The sequence below is a fragment of the Mesocricetus auratus genome, unplaced genomic scaffold, assembly GCF_017639785.1.
Source record: "Mesocricetus auratus isolate SY011 unplaced genomic scaffold, BCM_Maur_2.0 Super-Scaffold_100021, whole genome shotgun sequence".
NCBI lineage: Eukaryota > Metazoa > Chordata > Mammalia > Rodentia > Cricetidae > Mesocricetus > Mesocricetus auratus.
The window spans coordinates 4265089-4285734 of NW_024429202.1; the positions used below are offsets into that span (position 1 = coordinate 4265089).

The 20646-nt window shown below is 44.7% G+C and overlaps 1 protein-coding gene across 1 annotated transcript in view; it reads right to left on the reverse strand.

Annotated features, from left to right (window-relative positions):
• Positions 1-20646, reverse strand: part of Kif6 (kinesin family member 6) — a 290945-nt gene that overhangs the window by 182270 nt on the left and 88029 nt on the right. The window contains exon 7 of the mRNA XM_040729501.1: positions 5962-6168. Within this exon, the coding sequence (XP_040585435.1) occupies positions 5962-6168 (207 nt within the window). The remainder of the gene's footprint in view (positions 1-5961; positions 6169-20646) is intronic.

Sequence of the window (20646 nt, forward strand, 5' to 3'; positions counted from 1 at the left end):
AGAATGGCTAAAATCAAAAACACCAATGACAATTTATGCTGGAGAGGATGTGGTGAAAGGGGGACACTCCTCCATTGCTGGTGGGAGTGCCAACTGGTTCAGCCACTTTGGAAATCAGTGTGGAGATTCCTCAGAAAAATGGGAATAAACCTACCACAAGACCCAGCAACTCCACTCTTAGGTATATATCCAAAAGATGCCCATTCATACAACAAAGAGGTCTGTTCCACTATGTTCATAGCACCTTTATTTGTAATTGCCAGAACGTGGAAGCAACCTAGATGTCCCTCACCTGAAGAGTGGATAGAGAAAATGTGGTACATCTACACAATGGAGTACTATTCAGCAGAAAAAAATAATGGAATCATGAGATTCGCAGGCAAATGGATGACACTAGAAGAAACCATCCTGAGTGAGGTAACCCAGTCACAAAAGAGAAACATGGCATGTACTCTCTCATATATGGATTTTAGACATAGATCTGGGGAGTGCCAGCCTACAATCCTATGGCCAGAGAGTCTGGGAAACAGAAACTTTATTTAGTGGCTGATCGAAGAAGAGGCAGACTCCCTTGGTTAAGTACTGAGCTGAACTCAAGAAAGCCAGTAACAGAGAGGGAGGACTGATGATCAAAGGGATTAAGACTGGGCTGGTTTAACCCCCAGAAACAGCTGACCAGACAAAGGTTAACTCTTGAATCCCAGGCATTAGCCTGGGAAGCCAGCATGGGACTGATCAAGACCCCCTGAAGCTGGGTGTCAGTGAAGAGGCCTAGGGAATCTATTGAGCCTTGGGCAGCAGATCAGTACCCATCCCAAGTATACACACGGACTTTGGACTCCAATAGAACAATGTGAGGTGCACTCTCACCCAGAACTCTTGGGAAAGGGTCTAGGCCCTGCCCTATATGAAATGACACACTATGGACACCCCCATGGAGGGCCTCACCCTCCCTGGAGAAATGAGAGGATAATGGGGGGGGGAGGGCACGGGAGGAAGGGAGGGAATGGGAGAGGGACCTGGAATTGACTTGTGAAGCAACCTTGATTCTTATCTAAATTTAAACTGGAAAAAAAAAAAAAGACCAGTGTGTGTTCCTAACCGCTGAGCAATCTTTCAGCCCCCTTGGGTCTTTGTTATTGTTGTATAACTGATTTGAAATGTTTCCCCTACTCTGAATTTCACATATAGTTACAGTGGCAAAATATTCCTTACAGCACTCTGTTAGGAACAAAGAACAGAACCTCACACCACCCTTAATGATTCCTTCACAACCTAGACACTGTGATGCTATCAACAATTCAGCTACTTCATGGATTAGGTTTGCTTCTTATTTTTAAAAGATTTTATTTAATTTCTATGTATTTATTGTATTTGTGCATGTGCGTGTGAGTGTGTGTGTGTGCACGTGTGTGTGAATGTGCACATGCATGCAGGTGGCTATGAAGTCAGAAGAAGGCATCAGACCCCCTGGAGCTGTGCTTACAGACAGCTGTCAGCTACCTGATGTGGGTTCTGGAAACTGAACTCTGGTCTACAAGAGCAGCAAGTGCTCTTTGCCACTGAGCGTCTGTACAGCCTCCAAGGGGGATTTTCTTTAAAAAGTACAGAAGAGTACAGAAGCCAACCAAGACTGGGAGCAGCCATGGCTCTCCGTGGCCCAGCACCTTCACTGCGGGGGGAGCACAGTGTGGGAGCTCATTGGGTAGGAGCTGGGGACTGGCTGATGGCTAAGGGCAGCCTCAGTTGATTTCTGAAGTGGCGGGGGGGGCAAGCACTGGCTCCCAGCGGTTTCTCACTAGCTGTTTGGGCTGATGGAGACCTCAGGTCACCCCAGGCACTTGTTGAAGTTTACAGTTAGCACAAGTACACATACTCTCTATCCTTCTCCTCACACGAACTCGGGCTCTGCGGCTAAGAGGTGCCCTGTTACTGCAGCTTGAAGTGTTTTTGAGGAAATGCTTTGGAAAAAGTGCTGCATACATAAAGAGAACTCCAAAACCAACAATATTCTGGCAAACTGAATATTAATCACTTAAACATGTAAAGTCAGCAAACTTAGGCTGGCCGAGTTTTAGCAGGTGTGAGGTCTCTTAAACATGACTAGCAAGACAACTAGAATTCTAGTTGTGAGAAATTTCTAACCCAATGCAAGTTAATTAATGCAAAGCAGCCTAGCAGACTAGCCCCTCTTCCGCAGTCTGTTATGCTGAAACTGGGAGACAGAGGGTGTGATCAGTTATCAGCACTTACATGGAGTCTATAACGGGTTTATCTGACTATAGGTAGGTGTTAGTTCTGTTCTAGTTAGCCTTAGCTGTCAACCTGACACTGCCTAGAGTCCCCTGAGGACAGAGTCCCCATTCAGGGTTTTCCCAGATCAGACTGGCCTGTGCACACATCTGGAGAGGGGGACTGTCTTGTTTGCTCATTGGTGTAGGAGGGCCCCGCCCACTGTGGGCAGCACCATGCCCTTGCCAGGGGCTCCTGGGCTGTCTAAGAAAGTCAGCTAAGTATGGGTGTGTGAGTGAGGCAGCAAGCGGAGTTCCTCTGTGGTTTCTGCTTCAAGTTCCTGCTTGAGTCCCTTCCTCAGTGATGAGCTGTCACCCGGAAGCTGAAGCAAACCCTTCCTTGCCTAAGCTGCTTTTGATGGTGGCGCTATCACGGCAACAGAACAGGTTCTTAGCTTTGCTGGTTCACAGGTTCCATGATCATAGCTTGTTCTCAGGAATCCACCCCACTGTCCAGCAAAACCCACCGCTTCTGGTGGAGACTTGACCGCTACCTACCGAGTGGATGGATGAGCCAGTTACTCTCCCCTGTTTTACGAGCCACACAGGAAAACACATAGAGATAACTTTGTCATAAATGCCCACGAGCTATGCAGTTTTCCTAAGTATCTCCTCGTGCACTCTTCACTGCCCATTGCTGAGTGCTCTGTCCGTCTCTGTGTCTTCCTTTGGAAGGTAGCTCTCCTCTGACCTCCCTCGAGCACTCTTCACTGCCCATTGCTGAGTGCTCCATCCGTCTCTGTGTCTTCAGGAAGGTAGCTCTCCTCTGACCTCCCGTCCGCTCACCAGCAGTCTTCCATGGCCATGTCTGAGCCTCCCTCCCACACCCATTCTCCTTCCCTCTCCTGCTAGTGTCTTCTTTCCCGTGACCTCATGCCAAGTCTCCTCTCTGCCTGGGAAGGCACTTGAGTCTCAGAGAAAATAGCTAACAGCTGTCCTGATGTGGTGGGTGGAAAGGAAGCAGAATTGCTGAAGGCCAATGCCGCATGAGTGACATTTAGCCTGGTGAACGGTCCTCTGGGCTGGGGAGTTGTAGCTCTACTTGCTCATAGCTCCCAGGACCTGACCTGACCTACCTCACCCTTGCCTTGCTCCCGCCCACCCGTTCTTCGTTTCAGAGGCGTCATTAACTGGTGCTTCCCCGGTCTCAGCCAATCTGTCTTCATCCTTTCCTTGCTTGTCCCAGCTCCCATCTGAGGTGCAGCTAATGTTCTCATGATGGTCGCTGCTTCAGACCTCTGGGGTAAGGCCGTGTCTATGACCCTCAGCACATTACAGATCTACCCTACTCTCATTCCAGTTGCTGTGGACAAAATACCCTGAAACAAAACAACTTGGGGGAGAAAGGGGCTTATTTTAGTTTGTCATTCCAGATTACTCCGGGGGGAGGTCAAGGCAGAAACTTCAAACAGCTAGTCACTTAACATCCCTAGTGAAGAACAGAGAGACCAGCGAGTGTACGTTCACGGGTTCACTCTTGTTCAGCGCCATTTGCCCATTTTCATATAGTTCAAGACCCTTGCCTAGGGAATGGTGCCACTCACAATGGGCCAGGTCATCCCAGATCAATGAAATGAATGAAGTCAATCCCCACAGACATGTTCATGGGACAACCCAATAGAGACAATCTTCATTGAGCCTTTTCCAAGGTGACTCCTGGCTTTGTCAAGCTGACAAAGCTGGCTTTCATAAGACCATCATCAATATTTGCTAGAAAAGTAATTAAAGAAAAAACAAGGGCCACATAGGCATTATGAATGTTCACAAGGGTTGTAAAGTTGTGAGGACTGGAATAATTCTAACCAGAGCCAGGAATCTGAGGAGATTGCGTGGAAAGAAGGAAGGACTTGGATGTGGGAAGACTGTTTCTCCTGAGTGATTACAATTGGTAGAAAGTTTGATTCAGCTGAAGAGTGTAATTTTCTATGAACAGATGGACACAATAGGAATTAAAACCATGCTGCAATCTGAACACATAGACACATTTCTTTGGAATAAGGCAATTTGAATACAGCCTGTTATAGGCATATATCATTGATTCCAGTAAATGTCCTATTAAGCGAAAAGCTCCATCAGTATAAGTGCCTGGAATATTTGAGCAAGAAAGAGTTTAGAAATGATGATTCTTGTCAAAAGCACCGAAATGGCCAATGCCTCAGGCCCTCATCAAGGCGCTGCATTTCGGAGTTCTCAGGGATGAAGCTAACCATATCCTCTCATTCGGGAAGGTTCCCCTGGCTTGGCCTCTTCAGTGCACGACTACTCGTAAGCACCAAGACACTAGTCCCAAAAGGTTTCCTTAGGCATTAAAGAGGCTTTCTATTGTCATTGTTCCTAAAATATTTTAGGCTAAACATTCAGGGACAAGAGAGGAACACCAGAAGTCCTCCATCCAATCCATTCATTTTACAGATGGGGTAGGAGATTATCTACCTAAATCTGGGTGATTTTTCTTTGCTCTTGGAGTCAGATTCAAAAGTTACAAATAGAGCAGCTAGTGGGTTGGATGGTAGTCAGGAGGGAATGTGGGAGGCTCAAGGCAAGCCAAGGCTAAGAGATCACCATAGCAGGAAAATTACTGACCAGATGAAGTTACCAGAAGCTGTCAGAATACTATTCATATCTGAGCTACCTTCTCAGGGGTAATCTCTGAGTTGGGGAAACAAACAGAACAGGCAGCAGGAGACCATTTGGAGGCTGGATCCATGTTCAGCACTAATTCTACAATACAGATAATAAGGCAACGGTACCCCTCTCTCTTTGGAAGCAATAAAAATGATTGTGTGCTGGACCCAGTGAAAACTCATATCAAACCTAAATCCTGTTACTAGGTGGGTGACCTTGGGATGGTAAATACTTACAATCTGTAAAAATGGAGAAGTTAACACCTCCAGCAGAAGGGCATTGTGGGGTTTAAATGGAATGGTGTCTACATAGCTCTAGTAGATACATGGATGTTCCCAGAAGGGCTCCTGGCTATAGCAGAGGGACAATGCAGCCCAAATAGACCAGGGAATAAACAAATTGAGGGCCATGCATGTGCTCAAGCCCCAAGAGGAAATAGAACTGTGTTATATGCTACTGTGTGGAGGGACCAAGGAATCATTATGCAACTATACAAAGACACTATGAAAGGACACACATGGAGTGATTCCACCTGCAGAATCTGAAGAAGGCAAAGTCGGAAAGACAGAAAGGACAAGCCGTCAGAGGTTAAAGATAAAAGGTATAAGGGGTGTTCATATTCCATAGGTTCAGAGATTCTGGTTGGGATTATGAAAAATTCTAGGACTGGATAATGACTGGCTGCACATTACTTGGGAATGTACTTCATGCTATTCAACTCTTCACTTAAAATAAAGATCAAAAATTGGGGCTGGAAAGATGGCTCAGCTGTTCATAGCATGTACAGTTCTTAAAGAGAACCACAGTTCAGTTCCAAACACCTATATTGGGCAGTTCGCAACCAACCTATAACTCCAGTTACAGGGAATCCAATGCCCTCTTTTGGACTCTGCTCTCTCTCTCTCTCTCTCTCTCTCTCTCTCTCTCTCTCAAACTGTGAGAAAGATAAATGCTGTTATGCATATTTCACCTTAATTAAAAAACAAACATCTAGACTAGGCCACAATGTCAGCAGGTATAACTGATCTCGGTCCCCCCAATTCACCTGCTCCAGGTAGTGTAGTGACAAGTTGATATACTTGGCCTCTGTCAGAAGCAGGCCCCCGACTCCAGTCTTCGCAACACGTTCTGACCCTGCCAGGTCAACCAAGTGGAGCTTAGCATGCCTGACAGTGGCAGATCCCGGCTCCTTGCTGGTCAAGTGAACAGTGAAAATACAGTGTGAGCGGGTTGAAGCTTGGTTCATAGGAGTCTAGAAAAAAGAAATTGCAAAATGTATAATAATTTGACTGGAGAACCTTCAGAGAATATCAAACGATGTTTAGATTGTATTTCTAATAGCAAGGCATTTCCCATGAGGCAAAGACTCACAGGTGAACCTCTCAATGTCTATGTGCTGTTACCTGGTGGGTGACTGGTAACATATGTGGATGTGTTGCTCAGAAGGTGACAACAGCATCCTAGGGGGACATTAAGGAGTATTTGGTGGATAGAGATGTGGCTCAATTGGTAAAGACCCACAGTGAGAGAACAGAGCTCAGATTCCCAGAACCCACGTGAAAGATCCTGGCAAGGTTGTGTGTGTCTGTAACTCTAGCAAAGGGTAGGGGTGAAGCAGAGACAGGTCAATTTCCAGGAGCTCATTGGCCATAGAGTTTAACCCATTAGTGACAGACCCTGTCTCAAAAGATAGGGGAGAGGATTGAGAAAGACACCCAGTGTCTACCTCTGGCCTCCAAATGCACATGAACAGGACAGCGCATGCACCCGCGCACACACAAACACACACACACACACACACACCACACCACACACACACACACAGGGAAGGTAGGAAGGAGGCAGGGAGGGAGGGAGGGAGAGAGGCAGGGAGGGAGGGAGGGAAGAGGTTAAGTCTTTTGACCTAGGTGAGAACTTTATTACTTTATCCAACCACAATCCATACTTTAACCCAACCACAGGGAAATGCTTAATGATATCGTCATGGAAACAGAGGTAAGCATGTGCGTTCTAGGACACTTCAGATCTCGACTGCAAACCCAATCCACGTATAATAATCCAAAATTAATGAGAAGGCACAAATATAGGAAAAGATGGAGCGAGAATTTCACTATCCATGGAAACTAGGGAGATTTATCTAGAAAATGCAGGAGTATCTACAACCAAACTGATAAGAACCAAGAATCTGGGTTGAAGCTCAGTGGGGGCACAACATGAGGACCCGAGTCTGAATTCCAGAACCCACAGAAATCCAGGTATGATAGAAGATGTCTGTCATCCATTGCTCCTAAGGCTGGATGGGAGCAGGGAGAAGAGGATCTAGATCATAAGGCAGCCTGCCTGGGGTATACAGTGAGGGGGTGGTCCACCCTGCCTGGTCTGTGCAGAGAGGGGGTGGTCCACCCTGCCTGGGTGTACAGTGGGGGTGGTGAGGCAGCTAGGCTGGGGTGTGCAGTGGAAGAAAGAAAAGATCCTGTCTGAGACAAAATGGAAAATAAATACCATGACCTCCATGCTTGTTCCCACACTCACAGATGAGAATGCATTCACACATACACCACACACACACACACACACACACACACACACACACACGAGGAAAAACATTTTTTAAAAAAGTTTACTGGGTTTGCAAGATCAAAATGTGAAAATCAATTAAGTTGTAGTAGCCTAACAAGAATTTACCAGGGAGCATAATTATTCAGAAGGGCAACAAAGACCATGAAATTATAAGAAGTTATTATATAAGAATAATGATAGAGGAAGACACCTGATCTTGACCTCTGGTTCCCACATATGCACACACAGGGCAGCACACTTGTACATATGAATGCCCACATACAAACACACATGCCAACACAGATCAGAACACCTGCACATATGAATGTATACATACTCACATGCATTCAGCATACATACACATGCCTGTGCTTTTGCATATATACACAAACACACACCAAAATAAAATAAAGAGCATGACTTTTCTTACTATGCATACAAATACCAGAATGCACTAGACACTTATATATAACAAACAACACAACATTGATGACAAGATAAGAAAACACACGAGCAGATTTTAATCCCTCCAAAATGGTAGTTGATATCAACAAGAAAACAAAAACTGGGAAAAAATGAGAAAGGGAGATGACTTTGATAACTCAAAGAAATTAGAAATATACTTAATGGGCATTAGAAAACGGCTCCAAGTTATAATAATGACTGTAGATATTAGAACTATAAAGATAAATTATTCCATGCCCATCAGGCTGCAGCAATTACAAAATGAAGGCTAAGGAAATAAGTGCTGGCGGAGACATAAGGATACAGCAATTTTCACAAACTGTTGATAGAAGTACAAATTAAGCATATATTTTAAAAAGAAATTTAGCAATATGTTGCAATACTGCAAATGCAAAATCTTCATGACATAGTGATAAAACACTAGTATGTTTCTCAGAGAGAAATCATGAGAAGGTGTGCCAGGAGATGCATAAATTAGAATGGCAGGTGCAATGTCTTGGGATAACAAGAAATTGATGCCGATGTGTAGCCTAAATGGACATCTGTGACAGAGGAGACAATAGACTAGACGTCAAAATGTAGTGGCCTTCAGAAAAGATTGTCATAAATGATGACACACTTCTAAAAAAAGGTAAAGGAAAAACAAAAAGGTTAAGAATGATATAAATGCTGTGATAGAGTTTTCCTTACCATAACACTGGCATTCTCAACTCTTTATGCAACTACAACTTATGTCATTAAAATAGGAAATCATGGGTTAGGAGGCTACAGAGAATTAAGGTGGTGGCCTTCTATAAGGATGGAAGAGAAAGCCAAAAAAGGAACTCATGCTTTACCTGCAATATTGACTGTCAACTTGACAGAGTCTAGAAACACCTGGACATGGCTGTGGGGACTCATTGTGATGAGATTGACAGGTGTGAGAAAAGCCACTGTAGCTGTGGGAAGGATCGCTTCCTGGGCAGGGGATCCTGGACTGTGTAAGGCCAACCACCAGGCATCCACAAAGCACGTATGTACCCCACTCCTATATTTCCTGATCGCTTCCTGGGCAGGGGATCCTGGACTGTGTAAGACCAACCACCAGGCATCCACAAAACACGTATGTACCCACTCCTATATTTCCTGATCCAGGATGCAATGTGAGATGCTGTCTCAAGCTGCCACTCCCGTGAAACCCTGCCATGAACCGTGAGCTAGTGTAACCTCTTTCTCCTGAGTTGCTTTTGTTGAGTATTTTATCACAGCAACAGATAGAAAACTGGTCCTGAGAAGCGGGGGCATTGGTACATAAATCTGACTGTGGTCCTTAGGCTTCCAAAGTGTTTTGTGGTAAGAATGTAGAAGAGTTGTAAACTTTGGGCTATAAATGCCCTTGAATGCTATAAGAAGAGCTTAAAGGGCCATTACAGTGGGAGCTCAGGAGACCAGAATGGTGAGAAAGACGCAGACAGTGGAGACCTGGCTCTTGGAGCTCCAGAGGATGCAAGGACTCTCTATCGCGGACCAGATTAATGCTGTTTCTTTTAGTTAAAAACCATCAGAAGCAACTTGGGAATAGTGAGATCATCAGGAACTGGCCTGTCATTCTCTACACTTTTGGGGACTTATATTTTCTCCAAGAAAGGAATTTACACAATGTAAGGACGAGTCAGTGGCATTGTGCTGTCAGCAAAAATTAGATTATACCACAAAGACTTATGTGAATGAATTCAGAGCCATTCAGATCGGAACCAAAGAAAGTTTGGTATGGATACATGTGCACACAGATGGAGGAGCATACACTGATGTGCTTCCAATCAGAGATTCTTCTGTTGATAGAAAGTCCTGATACGCGCCATGGTTGATTTACACGAACTAGCAAAATACACAGATATCAACATGCTGGCAACAGTTTGGAGAGTGCAACGCAGTGAGTGGTTAAATAGCCTGAAAATTTGAAATTTGGCTCAAATCTAGCTGGATTGTGCTCTCCCTCCTTCCCTCCCTCCCTCCCTCCCTCCCTCCCTCCCTCCCTCCTTCTCTCTCTTCCTCTCTTCCTGCTGAGGTGGGTCAGCAAATAACTGTGCATGTAAAACCACAAACTCAAATATAGAACCTGACTTGAGGTGTTCTGGAAGTGTCTGGAAGCTATTTGCAGAACTTAAACACAGGTTTCACTTCACTGTTGTGTTCACGTGACAATAAATTCTGTGACCTGAACTGAAAGTCAATTAACAGGTGATGTGGAAAAAGAGTCACACAGAGGAATCTCAACAGCTGCTTCTGCCCCCAGCTGCTGATGCTGACACAGCAGCTAAGCTAAGGCCTTGATGGACACTGGAAGTCCATGCCCATTGCGATGGACTAAGAGGATCACGCATGCAAAGTGCATTTCCGGAGCCTGCAATTAAGCACAGTAATATGTTGTAGGAATCCATGCCTTGAGTTCTGTACTGTCTCATAAATACTTTCTGCATGACGTAGCTGTTGGTGTCCTCTTAGATAAAGTTTTCTTAGACCTCAGACAGTGTTCTCCAGTGTGCTGCATCAATGGACGAGCCCATGTCTGCTCATCTGCAGTCAGTGAAGGCTCCAGGCCTCGTGGGCATGCCCACGCGCTTGTCCTTTTAAAGGTAAAAACCGGATTTGGATGTTTCTGAAATTGCCTGAGAACAGATGGCACCACTTAGGCAGATTCAATTCAAAACTGAGCACATGTTTGAAGCAAATGTGTTCTTGGCACTCGCCTGTGCCTTTGGAACAATCCTCAGGGCGATTAATCATCAGCACGAGGAGAGCTTTTGCATTTTGTGTCAGTCTCTGTAGATAGCTGTGCTAGGCGGCAAAGAGAATAAAGGAAAATACGACCTGCACACAGACCTCAAGGAACTTGTAATCTAGTCAGAAATCAGAGCCCAGGGGTGAGAAATGGGAGCAAACTTGAGGTGAGGAAGAGGCCGTGTCTCGTAAAGGAGGCCGTCTGGGCAGGGGTGGTGGCTTCGTGGGGAAAGCACAGGTCGTGTGTTCGGGTCTCTTTTCTATTGCTGTCACAAACACCCTGGACAAAAAGCAACAGAGGGAAGCAGGGGTTTCTTCAGCTAATTCTGCATGTGAGAGCAGCCACAGCTTCAGGAAGGAGAGAGATTAAGGCAGGCACACTCCATTGTTCGCTTGCTTGCTCTCAGAACACTTTCTCCTCTCCTTCACTGTTCAGTATCCTAAACAATAGGCTGGATCTTCCTATGTCAATTAATTACGAGAACACCCCCCCTTACATGCACACACACAGACAGATACGCCCACAGGCCAATCTGATTTAGAAAATTCCTCACTAAGACTCTCTTCCCTGATAATTCTAGGTTGTGTCAAGTTGACAATTAAATTAAAATTAACTGGTTCACCAAGTTTTATCGCCAGCATCCACATCAAAAGCAAGGCATGGTAGTGCACACTTACAATTCCAGCACTCAGGCAGTAAAGACAGGGAAACCCTGGGGCTTACCTGCCAGCCAGCCTAAGCTACCCAGCAAGCTGGAGTTGAATGGGAGTCTCTGTCTCAGACAAAACAACCAAATAGAGTGACATGGATGGTTCCCAAGAAATGGCCCTAAGATTGACCTTTATATGTTGGAGTCAACCTTGAATACTGTTCCTTAATTGCTCTCTGTGGAAGTTTGAATGAGAACAGTGCCCATAGGCTCATATATGTGACTACTTGGTGCCCAGTTGGCGAAGCTGTTTGGGAAGGATTAGGAGGCGTGGCCTTGGTCAAGGAGGTGTGTCACTGGGGGCAGGTGTCGAAGTTTCAAAAGACTTGAGCCATCCCCAGGTATTTTAGCATGTTTGATTGCATCCACCCTATCCACATTCCTGAATTAGAGCAGGACACTTCCTAAGACCAAATCTCTCCTTTTCCTTCAAGGGCATCTTAAGTGACAACTTACTAAAGCTTTGCAAATGCAGCGCTCTGAATCCTTGAACTTCGGTGGAGCCACAGCCCGCATAAGAATCTCCCTGGAGGCCATGAAGAGAGCAGCACCTGTGACACCCAGGGGCACGCATACTCTAGCCTCAGCAGAGGACACTGGGTATGATGTCCTGAAATCAGGCTCATCTAGATCTAGTGTTACCAAGGAACAGCACATGAGGTATTGCTATGCTACATGGGCTACATCCCTGCCCATGCTTTGGAACCACACATACACACATGCATATACAAATATACAGAGACACAACTACACACATATGTACAAATATATACAAACACACACAAATACACACATGCTCAAAAATATACACATACACACAAATACACCCAAACACACCCCAAAATACACACACACACACACACACACACACACACACATACACATATACAAACACACATACAGTTGGTTCGGTGACTGCATATGACCCAACATTACAATTTATAGGGTCACTTTTTTCTTTCAACTTTGTGCTGTCTACAAATGAAAACATGTGTTTTCATCCAAACAATTAGTAGGAGTTTTAGGATCAAGACAGCCACCATATTCGATAAAGACCTCTGCTATCTCGGCCCCATTAGCTAACAGGTGTTGGTATTTTCCAAGTGGCTTTGGATCAAGTGTTGTTACACACCTTCTGTTCCTCTTTATATCTCTGTATAAATAGGTCCTGTTTTTGGTTTTTTTTTTTGTTGTTACTGTTGTTTTTTTTTTTTGTTTTGTTTTTGTATGTGTGTGTGTATGTGTGATACTTGAAAAGCTAATTTAAATGGAAGAATTATGATTTGGACCGATGGTCTCAGAAGTTTTAGTGTAGGGTAATCTGGATCCATCACTTTGGGTCTGACACAAGCAAGATATCATAACAGACATGTGGCAGAGACTGCACATTCCAACGCCTACCAAAATCAAGAGTGGGGTGGGGCTTGAACCTGTCCTCATGGGCTTGCCTCCGCCCACTTTCGATGCATTGGGTCCCAGTCTGTCATGCACGCTGTCCACCTTCAGGGTGGTCTTCCTCACAGATATGCCCAGGGCATGCTTTTCTAATCTTCTGTGTGGTTCCAAATCTGATCATGTTGTCCTGCATATAATCAGAAATGCCCTGTCTACAGTCCTACAGTTTCAGGACTGCCCACATACTCACGTCTGACGCCTCCCCTGAGATGCAAGGCCATCCTTACATATAAACTCCTACAAAATATTTTAAATGTTGTGTCGGTTTACACTAAAACAAAGCAAGCATTCCCATGCCAGATGAGAGGAATGGAAGAAAGCCCAGGAAGAAGCAAGACCAGCACTCAGGTTGGACAAATGCTAATTCTTCAGCTGCACATCCAGGGTCACCCAAGACACCAGGTGGTAGACTATGAGCACCAAGAAGGTCCTTGGGCTCCTTGGGCACCTTTGTAGCCCGCATGGTCTTCTCTTGCCCAGCATCCCTGACTCGTCTGAATGTAGGAGAAAGCTCCCATCACCCGGAAAGCCTTGTTCTTTGTAAGCTGCCAAACCCAGCACCTGTGGGTAGTTCCAGGCTCTGTGCCAGTCAGAGCAGTGGCCTACTAAGTGAAATGTGTCCCTTTGTGTTCCCATAAGGCACTATTACAACTTTCCTAGTATTAATCTGTTTTTAGACTCTTCAAAAATAATCGCAGTTAACATGGCCAAGAAAAACTCTACATCTTTGCATCACATTTTAAAACTTCTAGACCTTTTTGCATGTTGACTTATTGTGATAACACATCCTTTATACCATTTCTGTACCCCTAAATCCTTTATTGTTGTTTTCATCTTAATCCACTCTGCTATGATGAAGTGAAATATCTCAGCAAGACTGTCCGCTAATCTAAAATGAGAAGACTCTTTTAGACTGAACCTGCTGTCTTTTAGATTGAATGTGTTTGCCCACGATTCCCCAAACAAAGTAGTTAAGATATCCACACAAGACACAGCCCAGGTTCTCACTCCAATTTTTGTTTGTCTGCGCATTCTAGAATGGGATCCTCATCCATTCATTCTTCTGTTCATTTGCTCTCAAGTGAATCCTGGAAACACTGTATAACCCTATGGGAGCTCTCTACCTGTCTGCTATCCAAGCCCTACTTGTTAAACCTTACTGTCAACTAAGTATTACCGAATCGTGACCCCACTGGTTAAATGATGTCTTGTCTAATTCTTCACATAGAAGAGGACTGTGTTAGGAGGCTCCTAATGTTCTTTGTTTTGTTTCGTTGTTTTTTGAGACAGGGTTTCTCTATAGCTTTGGAGCCTGTCCTGGAACTCGCTCTGTAGAACAGGCAGTCCTCGAACTCACAGAGATATGCCTGCCTCTGCCTCCCAAGTTCTGGGATTAAAGGTGTGGACCACCACCACCCGGCTCCTAATGCTCTTGGTGTACTGAAGTACCTGAGACTCCAGGCCAAGCAACTTAGGCCCTGACTCTATAAACATTTGTCATGCTGTTTAGTGGGGCTGTTTCGGAGCACATCTGTATCAGTTACTTTTCTGTTGCTGTGGTAACACCCTGTAACCAGTACCATGACCATCAGCAGCAGCAGCAGGCAAAACAGCAGGGGCAGGAAGTTGAGAGCTCATATTCTGACCATCAAGCATGAAACACACAACACACAACACACACACACACACACACACACACACAGAGAGAGAGAGAGAGAGAGAGAGAGAGAGAGAGAGAGAGAGAGAGAACTGTAAGTAGGGCAGGTGAATTTACTTCCTCCAGTAAGGCCCCGCCTCCTAAACTTCCCCAAATGGTACCACAAACTGTGTGCCTAAGGGCGGGCATTTTCGCTCAAACCATCACCACATTGTAGAGAAGCATTTCCAACTGCATATCTGTCTACTGGAATTAATCAGTGTAAACTTCTTATTTTCTGTTCTGACTGTCTTCTTTATAATACACCTGGTTTTCAGAAGAAGGAATGAGAAGTACTTCTCCAGTTGCAGGATCCTGGGTCTTTTTCTTATCTAGCATATCCTCCAAGTAGCTTTGTGAAGGAGAAAATACGGTAGGTATAGCTATTTAAAAGTAAAATAAAAAGCTCCAGTGCAATCTACAGCGTTAGAGGGGTTTTTAGCACCCAGGATTCCCCTTCTGACAAGAATGGCCTGAGGCTTTTATTGTAGGCTCTCCTGCCAAGTCTGGAATCTGTGTGACATGAACAGGATTTTCACACCCTCCACAACCTACTGGGTGACTTAATAATTTTAAGAAACCTGAAGGTTTGAATTGGTGATAGGTCTGTGGAAATCTCCCCTCTGGGAGGTCAGAAGACTGCTTCCCTCTGTGTCTAACAAGTCAAACAAAGCCAAATGCAGTTATGTCAAAATCAAAGTTGAGAAATAGAGGTAAGAAGGACAAACTGGAGATGGAGGATATCAAACATTACCCTTAAAAATAAAGTGTGTGTGTGTGTGTGTGTTACACATGTGTATTCATGCTTGCACACACAGGCATACCTGCCTGTGAGGCCAGAAGCCGATCCTTGGCTGTACTCCACGGCATTTTTTGAGACAGTGTCTCTTTCTGACTGGATCATACTAGTCTGGCGAGCCTTACTGGCCAGCGAGTCCCAGGGTTACTTCACTTCTGCATCCCCAGGGATGAGGTTATAGGTACAATGAGGCCAGATTTTGTGGGAGTGTTGAGAATTTGAACTCAGATCCTCATGCTTGCCTAGCAAGCACTTTCCTGACTGAGCTCTGGCTCCAGCACTGTAGTTTTAAAAGGAGTCATGGCCAGTTATCAACACTGCTTATCAATCTGAGTGGCCATCATACTGACTACTGATAAGGCTTGCTCTCTGTATAACGACAAACATATAATCTCAAAAGTCCCCTCGTGCTTTTTTTCTTCTTGAATACATGACCACAGAAGAATCACAGCTAGATGTAGCTTGCAAAGACAGGGAGTAACTCATCTTGATTTTCTGCTATAACCGTTTTTTATTGTTTAAATTTATTTTCCTCTTCCCTTTAAAATACAGTCTGTCTTAAATGTGTCCAAGTCTGAATATCTACATATCTGAATAATAATAATAATAATAACAATATCAAGCTAAAAGGGGTAATAGATTTCTTAAGAATTTAGAGCACTTGGTTCAGTCCTTTGACATAAATATTTTCATATAATCTATCTTCCTAAAGATGGCAGGTAAGCTGAAACCATCTTTTCTTTTTCTGTGCGCAGACAACTAGGACACAGGTGGGACTAACACACCAAGCAGAATTCTGAAGTATGCTCACACAATTTTGTTCTTGCTAAAGTAAGTCTGTCAAACTTGAATGTGAGTCTGGACATTGAGGCCATAAAAAGTCATGGATTGGAGGACAGTGTCACTCCATGGGGAAAGCTGAAGTGGGCTGAGTTCCACAACTCCATTTTGTCATCTGGTAATAGTCTCTCCCATTGGAAACACAGTCCACGTCTTTCTCACCATGAAGATTGGTTGCTGTTAGAAATGGCAAAGTGCCAAATGCCAATCACAAACACAATCAAAGCAGTCACTGAAATTCATTTGTGGTGACACGTAAAATCCCCATGAAGATGCTCAGCTCAGACACAGTGCAAGGAAGAGACCCAGGTTGGTCCTGATGACAACTGACGTTGAGTAGCTCCTGTGTGCTAAGAGCCTACCCTGGCCTGTTTCCTGACTTCTTGATGAGCCATGAGCAATGTGTCAAGGTACAGCTCAGTCCCTCAAAGAAACACACAAGGCAAACGGTAGGCCTCTTCATCCCATTCCTTTCTCCTCATCACTGAGAACCCGAGCTCAGAAAGCAGCGGTTTATAACTGCTCTCTGACCCAGCGTCCAGCAGGGAAGGCAGACAGGGAAATGCCCCAGTATTCCCCCTCTCTAACGACCGAAACTCTCCTGCCAGTGTCTCCCCGGTGCTGGCCTCCTGATGCCCACTACCCTGTTACACTTCCCAGAGTTCCTATCTTTGCAACAAATAACCCCCCTTGAAGGCCCTGTTCTGATCCTCGGAAGGTTAGGTCCTGGCTGATACTCATAGCTTATTAAAAGCTCTCAGACATCACAACACTACTGACGAGTGGGAATAATGATTTTGTGTCATTTTCAAAGTTACAGACATGACCCTTCTTGTCACACACACTTCAAAACATTCTCCACACATTCTACCTATACAAGTCACTGCCCTGGTAAGCATGTTCTCTGAACAAAAATATATATATAACCCCTGATGTCCAAATACGCCCCTTGTTTTCGATAGCCTGCTTAAAGAAGCAAAGCTATGCCTGTCTTCAATGGTGACAATTAACCCAGCCCAATCATCTTTCTTCCTTTGAGTTGGGTTTTCTCTCTGAAAAGCACTTTTTCTGTGATTATTGCTCAGATGGATTTGTGTTTTAAAATTGTAAACTATTTTGAATCCTCTCAGGACATGGATGACATTTACAACAATAATAATCATAGTTGTCTTACTAAAAAGCCATGCTACATTTGAATTTTATGAGGAGATAATGAGTTATTATTTTGTGAAAATGATGCATGCTTATTCTACCTACAAACATACACCAAGTTGTGCTGTCGGGGCAAGTTAATAAATAGCACCATGATTTCAGACCCTAATGTCAGAAATGCTTCGTCCTCACGCTGACAGACCAACCTCACTGTATCAGCAGAGGCTGAGAGCTGTGTACCTGGCCTTCAAGTACAAAGCTCAGTGGAATTCAAGCGACTCTCCCTCCTGCTTTCCCTCCTCCCCTATCTCCTCCTCTCCCTCCAATTCTAACTCCTCTATCTCCTCCTCTCCCTCTTCCTCTCCCTCTTCCTCGATCTCCTCCTCTTCTCTACTTCTTGTTATTTGTTTTCTTTCACTTTCTGAGTTGCAGTTTTCTTGACCAGGTCTTGCAATTATTTTCTTTCAATTCAACAAATGTGAGCTATTTTTTCAAAATAAAGAATGAAATTGGGGGATGTCTTTGAGCTTCTTCATGGAGCCAGCTTTTCAATTAAGGTACCAACTGCTACTCCACAACACAGGCACAGGTCTCATGGGTGAATAAGGAAATATCCATGCCAGTCTGTGTGCTAAATACATTAATCTACACCGTACTGTTACATCCTTGACCTTTCTAATGTAATTTTGCCAACAGTCTACAGTGATGAGTCTGAAATAACTCATTTGAAGTCCCTCAAACCACTGTCTTTCTAAACCCCACTCTCCAAAGACTTCTATTTTGGCATGACCTAGACCACTGGCCTTCAGATGGCCTGTGTTTAGGGTTTCTGTTTGGCCCACCTTCCATCAGGCCACGAGAATATCTATATTATGTGCCCAGGCTCTCCTTCCCTCTCAGACCTCATCACCCTAACCAGAAGATCATTGGATTTGTGTTTCAGAATGGTGGCCCTTTCTTTAGGAGAAACTCTATCCTGCCTGAGGTTGAAAGATACATGTGTTGGCGCTTAGCACCAGCGCTCACCATAATTCAAGTTTCATAGGATTTGGCAGGGCCTCTCGGAGCTGGAGGGTATAGCTGCTTCCTGGTTCACTGAAAATGACTTTTCTCCCTTTCTCTTTTTTCTTTTCTGTTATTGATGTTAGCAAGTTCCAATAACAGGGGAAGAGGGCAAAAACAACCTCCTTCTGCTAGGCTTAACCAGTGACGAGAGTTTTAAAGATCATGCAAGCCCTGGGATCATCTTTATGTCTAGAAGACTGCATCCTGCCGCAAGGAGTGTGTTCTGAGGGCTCCTGTGCTATACCACCGGGATTGCTTCAATGGACACTGCAGATCTCTATGTGTACTTCATGCAGTACCACAAGGCCAGGCTAGATGAGAGCAGAATTCTAATCACACTATCAGTCAAACCCTATTATCACCATTCATGGGAGGAGCATGGCCCAGCAATTAAGAGCACTTACAGCTTTACAGAGAAGCATGGCTTGACTCCCACCGTCCATGCGGGGCAGCTTACAACTGCCTGTAACTCCAGCTCAGGGATCCAACACCTTATGCAGGCCTCCATGGGCACCTGGACTCACATGTACACAACTATGCACACACACACACACACACACACACAACTTTAAAAAAACAATAAATATTTTTAAATCACTATTCAATTACCCTGTATATTTCTAATACAGGTCACATATAAAATTGAGAAGGAAATGTCTGGTATACATTGAGCACACAAAACCAAAGTTTTCTTTGGCATCTATTTAGTGTGTGTACATGGCAGATAAGACTGACACATCTTTTGCTAAGACCTCTAGCTGTCTATTAGGAGTCAAAAGTCACAGGATGCTATTGTGACTGGAGTAAGAGCAGGGTTGGAGCACATCTCTCCTGCTCGGTATTTCCTCTGTCTGGACTCTCACACCTTGAAGGAAGTTTGTTAATTCCAAGCAGCTAGCACTCTTTCACACTTCACACAGGATCTTAGGAGGCTGCATTACTGACCCTCTAATGGCCCAGCTGTAACTAAAGTGCTCTTATTTGAATCGAATTCCACACAAGAAGTTTTGGGCTTCAGCAAGGTGTTAATGAGCACAGACACATTGCGAATCCACTCTGCTCTTCCTGGGGCACTCGACCCAAGCACACATGCAACCCTGACATAAACCACTGCTCACATGCAACCCTGACATAAACCACTCAACCCACTGCACACATGCAACCCTGATATAAACCACTCGACCCAAGCACACATGCTCCCAAACACATTTGCACTTCCCCAGGGCACAGCTCGCTCTTACATGTCTAGGAGCCTTCAAAGAACAGCCACACACTCACATAAATCCGGAGTTTTATTTCAGCAAAGAGGTAGGTTAAAGACTTTAGTAGCTCTTGGGAAAATAATGTGCGCAGCCCCATAAACTCTTCTGTTAGACTAGATATTTGGAAAGCAGCCTCTTCCAAAACGTCTGGAGCTCACAGATTTAAAAAGGTTTAGAATCCATGTGATATGTTCACCAACAACAGCTGCTTCTGAATCGTGCTCTTGTGTCTTCTACAACAAAGCCGACCCCTAAAGCACTGCACTTCTGCAAGAGAAGGGGCTTACCCACGAGGCCAACAAGTCCCAAAAGTCCCTCTCTGAGGACGAGCTGTGGGAAATTTCATTCTGTGAAGAAGGGTGGTGTAAGACACAGGAAGCTGGCTGCTGGGGAGGTTGACAGTGAATGCGTTTATGAGTTATCAACTGTCACAGCTCATCAAGGACCCACTGCAGAGAACAATACAGCAATGTGGCCTAAGGGCTGTGCTTGCTGCCCCCAATGTCAGAGTATCAGCCACTGCGCATGTCCCCCCAATGTCAGAGTATCAGCCACTGTCCATGTCCCCCCAATGTCAGAGTATCAGCCACTGTCCATGCCCTCAATGTCAGAGTATCAGCCACTGCGCATGCCTCCCCAATGTCAGAGTATCAGCCACTGTCCATGCCCCCAATGTCAGAGTATCAACCACTGTCCATGTCCCCTCAATGTCAGAGTATCAACCACTGTCCATGTCCCCCCAATGTCAGAGTATCAGCCACTGCGCATGCCCCCCCCCAATGTCAGAGTATCAGACACTGTCCATGCCCCCCCAATGTCAGAGTATCAGACACTACACACCCATCCAAAGACATAAAAGTGGCTGATATATCAGGTTGATTCGATCACTCTGATTATTTCACACTGCACCCATGAGGCACCACACATATAAATAAAATTATAACCTATTAACTTACAATAAATAAAA